Source organism: Anoplolepis gracilipes, chromosome 17 (genome assembly GCF_047496725.1).
Source record: "Anoplolepis gracilipes chromosome 17, ASM4749672v1, whole genome shotgun sequence".
NCBI classification, from domain to species: domain Eukaryota; kingdom Metazoa; phylum Arthropoda; class Insecta; order Hymenoptera; family Formicidae; genus Anoplolepis; species Anoplolepis gracilipes.
In genome coordinates this window covers 9,610,439-9,617,914 of record NC_132986.1, presented here as the reverse complement: position 1 = coordinate 9,617,914, position 7,476 = coordinate 9,610,439, and the positions used below count along the sequence as shown (strand labels likewise).

At 34.5% G+C, this 7,476-nt stretch overlaps 3 protein-coding genes across 4 annotated transcripts in view; 2 read left to right on the top strand and 1 right to left on the bottom strand.

Moving 5' to 3' along the window:
• Window positions 1–684: 684 nt before the first annotated feature.
• LOC140675409 (uncharacterized) lies at window positions 685–7,359 on the bottom strand. Of its 2 annotated transcripts, XR_012048392.1 has the most exons (7): window positions 7,184–7,359; window positions 6,792–6,974; window positions 5,638–5,840; window positions 1,512–1,883; window positions 1,100–1,267; window positions 807–1,021; window positions 685–742 (listed from the first exon to the last, which is right to left on the bottom strand). XR_012048392.1 is itself a non-coding variant. In XM_072909868.1 (4 exons), the coding sequence occupies exons 1-4, from the start codon at window positions 7,343–7,345 to the stop codon at window positions 1,881–1,883; spliced, it is 501 nt and encodes a 166-aa protein (XP_072765969.1). In that variant the 5' UTR covers window positions 7,346–7,359; the 3' UTR covers window positions 1,832–1,880. The 2 variants fall into 2 exon arrangements, 1 of the variants encoding a protein (XP_072765969.1); XM_072909868.1 differs by lacking the exons at window positions 685–742; window positions 807–1,021; window positions 1,100–1,267 and having other exon boundaries at window positions 1,832–1,883; window positions 5,688–5,840.
• Su(fu) (suppressor of fused) lies at window positions 1,721–5,612 on the top strand. Its single transcript, XM_072909859.1, has 7 exons — window positions 1,721–1,902; window positions 2,523–2,615; window positions 3,505–3,811; window positions 3,990–4,225; window positions 4,316–4,549; window positions 4,636–4,840; window positions 4,975–5,612. Exons 1-7 carry the CDS (start codon window positions 1,721–1,723, stop codon window positions 5,038–5,040), a joined length of 1,323 nt encoding a protein of 440 aa, XP_072765960.1. The 3' UTR covers window positions 5,041–5,612.
• Window positions 5,857–7,476, top strand: part of Neur (E3 ubiquitin-protein ligase neur) — a 56,944-nt gene continuing 55,324 nt past the window's right edge. Inside the window, exon 1 of the mRNA XM_072909847.1 lies at window positions 5,857–6,047. Within this exon, the coding sequence (XP_072765948.1) occupies window positions 5,987–6,047 (61 nt within the window). The 5' untranslated portion in view covers window positions 5,857–5,986. The remainder of the gene's footprint in view (window positions 6,048–7,476) is intronic.

Below are 7,476 nucleotides of genomic sequence, written 5' to 3'. Positions count from 1 at the left end.
AAAAGGAAATATACAAGAGATATTAATTTAAATTAAAATACACAATTCTCTTATTTTTATAACTTTTATAATTAATTAATATCTTTTATTAAATGTATATATAGCTTCTATCAGCTGTGTATAAAATATTTGTTATGTAAATATTATTAATCCTATAATTAATTTATGATGCACAAGAAAGAGAAAGAAATTATTTATATCAATAAATTTAAAAATTGAAAGAATCTTGGGGTGATAAAAAAAATCCTTGCCACACAATAAATTATACTTTGGAGAGTTTGTAACTATTTATCAAAGTTAAATGACACTATTATAGAATTCTGCCATGTTTATCAATATTTTGATTTAAATAATTCTTTCCATTCAAGATATCTTTAATCTTTTCTTTCCAATGTATTCGCTTCATAAATTTTTTTCTACAGCTGTTTAATTTTCAATTCCTTTACTCATCTTGTACTTTTCATAATTGTTTGTTTTCTTTACAAACTTTTTTGTTTTATGAATTTTACTAATTTTCTTTTTGATATCTATTATCTGTAGTATGTATTATCTGTAGAATTAGACATTGTTTTGGTATCTCTTGATAAACTTTCTGATATATTCTCCAACCTTTTCTCTTTTTAAACACTTTCTACATTATATCGATAAAAATTCTTAAACTTATCATTATCAATAATTTGCTCATTATTTGTTTCTTTGCTTCTACATGAATTTTTATTACATTCACTTTACAATTCATCACCTGTTAGAGAGATATAGAAAATCTTTAGAAAAATAAAATATTACAACTATTTGTTTTTACATACCTCTCTTTAGCAACTGTCTTGATTTCCTCTGTCATAGAGCAATTGAATTTAAACCATTTCTTTTCATTACTATAGTCTCATGTTTTTTTTTTTTTTTTTTTTTTTGTTTGTTAATAGCAAATATGTGTTATATATGTGACAAATATTATTGGTATTGCGCAAGATTTTATAATTTCTTTTTTCCATCTTTATCCTTTCTCCCACATATCTGGTGCCTTAAATAGAATAATAACTTTTATCAATATCTATCATTTAAATTTATATCTAAAACAGCTGATGTTATTAAAACTTACATATGTATTTCACATAAAGCTGAGTATTGCGTTGACAACAAATTGGCTCTGTTCATATTTTTTATCCAAGCATCTGGTCTATTTTTATTTCGTGGAGAAAATAATTTTAAATCCTTTACTAGAAAAATTTGTACATCATGCTGCAACACAACAGTCATATGTTTGAAGCTGCAATAATAATTAATAAATATGAATACAAAAGATAAGATTTATTATATTCAAATTATATATTTCATTACTTGGTTTAATATCTATATGTATATTTTGATACTTGTAATAATTATCCTATCAGTTGTAAACAATTTTAGACATATCTGAAGAAATGAATTTGGTTCAAGGAACAAGGAACACGAATTTATAGCTAAATATAGCGGAGCCAATCCCGAGGGTCGATCACTTAGTAACTTAATACCTTTTACTGCCTGTAGAAGCGCTGTACGTCAATATACAAACTTTGTATAATTCGCTCTTCCATCTTCCATCTCGTGTTCATATAATCCTGGTCAGAGGCGATCGTGCTTTTGTCTTGTCAGTGTGGCTGATGTCGGTAAACGTTTCGTGTGTATCCGTTCCAAGTAAACAAAGCAGGCGCATAGCAGGCGCGTGTATCCTGCCGGGTTTATGTACAACACGAACATGCGTGAGTGCGAGGAGTTTACGAGGAGTTTCCCGCCGGGTCAACCGGTCCAGGCACCACTTCTGCAGCCACGGGCTCCGGGTCTGGACGCTCTGTACAGCCTCTGCAGGCAGATCTATCCGGAACAGGTTAATCCCTTGACGGTCACTGCAATCGTTAAATATTGGTAAGCACGCAACTACGACGCCACGCGGAAAGTGACGCATCACTCTTACTTAAAAAAAAAAAAAAAAAAAAAAAAAAAATCGGAAAACCTTGTTATTTTACAAACTTCTCCGACACTGTAGCAATTGGTGTCTTTTGCCAGGTAGTTGTAAATAATTGACTTTGTATATACATTTTCGTGCCAAAGTTCTTTCTCAGCATTCTATCTAAATCTCTCTTTCAATTTTTACTTTCATATATTATATATAAAAATATATAAATTATTTTTTTCAAAAAAAATTATTTTTCATTAATTTTTATAAAAATCTCATTTTTACTTAACTTTTATTTTACTCTTTACTTTTGGCTTTGTTATGTCGATATTAATTTTTCCGATTGGTATATTCATGTTTATCGCGATCTTTATTTAATCAACTTTTATCAAGTTAATGTTGAAATCAAAATAGACAATAATATGAGACATCATGCTTCTCTCTTCGAAAGGAACTCGTTAGAAATTCGTTTTTTCCATTCCTCCCTCGCGAGAAATGTCGATTACCTAGACTATATTTAGTCCCCCTCCTTTTACCGGATATCCTGTGTCAGCTGATTCGAATTTTCTACACTTTTTTCCCCGTTTAGGCTAGGAGGACCCGATGCTCTCGACTACATTAGCATGTACGCTAATCCAGGATGTCCCGAGCTCGAAGTACCTCCGCATTGGCACTATGTGAGGTAAGGATCATTACACCTACATAGGTGTATCAAACATAACACATTTATATAATATATCATAAAAAATGTCACGTAAAATTTCTCTTACAATTAAACTTAAAAAGTTTAAGCAATTTATTATCCCCTAATCTTAGTCAAAATTTCAAAACCATTAATTTAACTTAAAAAGTCTGGCTTTTCTTTTTATCTTTTTATGCATAAAATAAAATACATTATTTAAGATAGATTTGTTAAATACAGTTTATGAAAGATCCGCGCGCATTCGTTTAAATTTAATTGGAATGCAAAGTATGGCAGATACGACATATGTGAACTATGCAGACGATAATATTTTTCTCGGATATTTTATTGGAATCTGTGTACCGAATGACGAATGACCTTCCGCCAAAGGGTGCCGGCTTTTTTTTTTGCCACTCTCTGCGCCGAGAATGAAGCTTGCTTCTTCAGTTTCAAACAGCTGTCCCAATACTGCTTAAAGAAAGAGAGAGAGAGAGAGAGAGAGAGAGAGAGAGGAGGGAGAGAAAGAGAGGGAAAGAACGTGTAGGGCGCAGAAGAAACAAACGTCGTTTAAAGCGCGGGGAGTCGGAAATAGAAGCGCCGGATTTTCCCTTTTTCGTCTGCGCCGTCTAATTATACATCGCCATTGACCGAATGTCTACGTACTTTTTACCGCAGATGAGTCGCCCTTGCTTTTTTTCTCTCTCGTGTTCTCACCCGTATTACTTCGGAGAAGTCGCTATCTATAACTTTACTATCTAATTTGCTTCTCTTTTCGAGTATATTCAGAGATTATATTTTTATATGATCACCTCTCTTTTTTCATTCTCTTCTATTTATATTGAAATTTATACTTATATATTATTATATTGTTATATTTATTTTATTACAGTTTAGGATTGTCCGACCTACACGGCGACGGTCGGTTGCACCCCAAACCTGGTCCAGGTCGTCCCAGCGGATTTGGATTCGAGTTAACTTTCCGGCTCGTCCGCGAAAGGGGCGAGATGACGCCGCCCACATGGCCGGCGAATGTGATGCAGCAATTGGCCAAATATGTTTTCAATTCCGGGAACACATTGATGCCGGGTGACCACGTTTCTTGGCACGCTCCGTTGGACGGCGGAAACGGTCGTATCACCCAGATCTTGATGGGACAGGACCCGCAACTACCAGCGATTTCTACACCCCACGGTGACGTACGTACAAAAAGCCCGAATTCGCGTACGCATAAGTACGCGATTTTCAGACTCTCGAGAATAGATCCTTTGCGTATCTTTATTAATATAATAAAAACCTGTAATTTGACTGTTGCTAAATTGCACGGATCGAAAGAATACGCGCAATTTTAGCTCTATACTATTTTCTTATTGTTAGGTTTCATTTGTTCAAATTGTCGGGGTTACTTCCGAAGAACTACAGGCTGCTCAACATTGGAACGGTCTAGGCGTTGTAAATTTATTGAAAAGCGCACGGGATTGCGGTCCATGGTTACTCACGAATATGAAAAGAATGCATTCCGCCATGGAGGACGATCCTTCTATAGCGCAAAAAATACAGTGCGGTATCGAGAGAGACGGATCGAACACCAGCGGCGTGTCCGCCAAATGTTGGTGAGTTTAACGATGATTGAAAAGATTGAAAAAATTGAAAAATGATTTAAGAATCTCGATTAGATTAAAAGTTAAAATATATTTATGCAGGTGGGTACAAATATCCAAGGACAAGAGCGCGGAGAGATACAGGGAGAGAAGAAACGATTCCGATGATGATGACGACGACGAGGAGGATGTGAAACCGATCGTGAAAACGGAAAGGTTTTCGCCGTGCGAACAACAGGACGCTAACGTCTCCGACGAGAATTGTATTAGAGTTCTATCTGGATTACACCTTACGTTCAATCTCGAAGCCGGCTCGTTACTGCCGTTAGCGATAAAGTTAGTCATAACAGAAATGGAGTTCGCGCGAGCATCTCGACAGCGATGTTCGATGAATAATTATCGTTCAATAATTATCGTTGCAGAGGCCGTGTGATGCACGGGAGGCATTTCACGTTCAAATCCATACTATCTCATACGGCTATCACGATAGTCGCACCGTCGGTCACGGGTACCTTCGTGTCCAAGGACAGACCGTACGTTGTCCAAGGCCCGTGGCTGCAAGTGCTCCTCTCGGAAGAGCTGTCCGAAAGGATGGCCGAAGAATTCCAAATTTTAAACACGAGCGAGGTAAGATAATAATATATGTGAAAATAGTAATAATACTCCGACATACGATAACATATACATTTAGAAATATCGATCTCAAAATATCTTTCGACTCTAATTTCGGCATCAACGTGTATCGATATATTCTATTGCAGGTTCCATTGCCAAAAACGTTTTCTTGGCCGGAATATAACTTAGTCATCACTATCATCAATGATTAAAGTAGTGCGTCGTACAAACGCGATGTACAAACTCACTCTCCATATTCTCCGTTTCGTATATATTTAAGTTAAAGACACAATAAAAGTATTATCGAATGTAATCTTGTTGCAAATCAAATCTTCTATTTATAACAACGACGTTTTCTATGACTATATAATATAAGCTTTTGTAATTTATATACCTTTACGTGTTTAAGAAAATCGACTGTGCATCAATGTGTAAAAGCAGAGATTTGTGCGCGCGGATATAATTTTTATAACACAGAATCTTGTATTTTTTCTACAAAGGTTCCAACGTCTCTCTTTTACAAGTTGATGCTACGTACATGTCAAAAAATTTCTGCAACACTTGTCAAGCTGTTAAATTTGATGACATTACATTATTTTTTTACTATAGAAATAATATGTGTAATAAGTATTGTGAATTTTTTTTTACAGGCACGTATTTAATAATGTATATATATATATATATATATATATATAATAAAATATAAATTATATGTGCTATATTTTACAGTAAAGTTATATTTGATATACATGTCTTATACGTTGTTACGGACAATAATAAATATTTATGTAAATACTTTGTAAAAATACCTCAAAACATGTTTGAAAAAGAATCTTAATTATCCTCTTCTAGTACTGACCGATCGTCTGTTATTTCGTTGCCTTATTCTTCTACTCATCTTCCTTTCACGAGGACATGCATTCCGTCCATGACTCCTTGTCGTCAGATTATTGTTATTGCCGATATGCGTCACACTTTGCCCAAACACATTGAATAGTTTCGCGTGGGGGTTCTGAAATATCGATATGACATTGAAATCAGTCGTATATGTCAACGTTTGTGAGTTGTGGGACGTTAAAGACGAAGAATTAACTTGATGCATAAAATCATTGCGATTTAAATTTTGATTTGAAATAATAGTGCAGTGTTATTTTACACATGATTGAATTACTTTTTCTATACTCTAGCGATCTTCATGACGAATTGTTTTCATCATTAGGTGAGTTTTGAATTTATGCATAATGTGAATAATCAACAAGAACGTTAAAAACATTTGCGACATTGAACGTTTAAACATTGTTATCGAATGGAACTCTCGTCGGATCAAAAACCAGATAAAGACACAAACATGCGAATTTTAAAAGGTTTTAACTCGTAAAAATCAATTTGTAGAATTAATTTGCGAAATAGTTTACCTGGTTTTTGCACCGCAATCTTCCACGTCACATGTCACGTGGCGGTGATATTCCTCGCGAGATACGCGCACGAACGGCTTAAAGTTCCTGCGTTTCGTCGTGTCTGACGGTTCTAAAAAGTAGTATCACATTTGCAACAAAAATTGCAGAAAAATTGCAGAAAAATTGCAGAAAATAGTTTGCCAAAACGGGATACCTGCGCAAGATTCCATTTGCATTTAAAAAACAACACATATGAGGACATATTGAGGATTGTCGTATATATAAATAACTGCTAGATAAGACCATTATTTTTTTTAAAAGGAATGCAAATGTCCTGTTTTGTTTGTTTTGTTTTAATTGTTCGAATAAAATATTTATTTTCGAAAATAATCATCTCGAATAACATCTCGTTTTAGACACTTTTTATCAAAAATAAATTCGAGGCTGACAAACACAATTGTTTACTAATTCGTGAACGACGGTTAATCTTTCAATTATCCGCAAAGAAAAACCATCTATATATTATAAACAGTAATGGTTATTGCGAGATGCATGTGCTTATATACCCGCTTTAAAAGGTCCATCAACATCTTGGCAGCTCCGGTGCATAAGACGATGACGATGCAAGCAGAGGCAAAGTCCTCGACATCGTCGTGGTTGATGCTGCTAATAATGTTAACGATCCCACGGAAAATATTAGCGAATGTCTGCATTGCATCGATAAATAAATCCCTGAGAAAGCAGATCACCTAAAAAAATTCAATTACTTCTTGCAAACCAACGTTATATCTCGTATCATTTCATAATCACACTCCAAGTGAGTGAAAAAATGCATTTTTCATTTTATATGAAAATTTCTTAATTTTCACTTGTATCGAATAATTCGACAAAACTTTCTCCTTACTTCGGATTTTATTTATTTATTATCGCGATTGGAAACGTAAGCAAAATCCATCACCTGAAATATTAGATTTATCACCACGAGTATTAGCTCAATTAGCCGCGCTAAGCAGTCGAGTGCAATGATGAGGATGAGTTCGACGGTTTCCCAGAGCCAACAAAAGACTCGCCAGAAGGAGCTCACAAATTGATCGGAGGCACTGGTTATCCAATTTTTCATGGTCGATCTTTACCGTTAAAATTTACACTTTGTCATATAAAAATTTCACGAACCGAATGTAAAGCTGTCGATTATCCAAAATTAAAGAAATGAATCGATTAATTTCAACAAAACAAAAAAAGATAAAGATT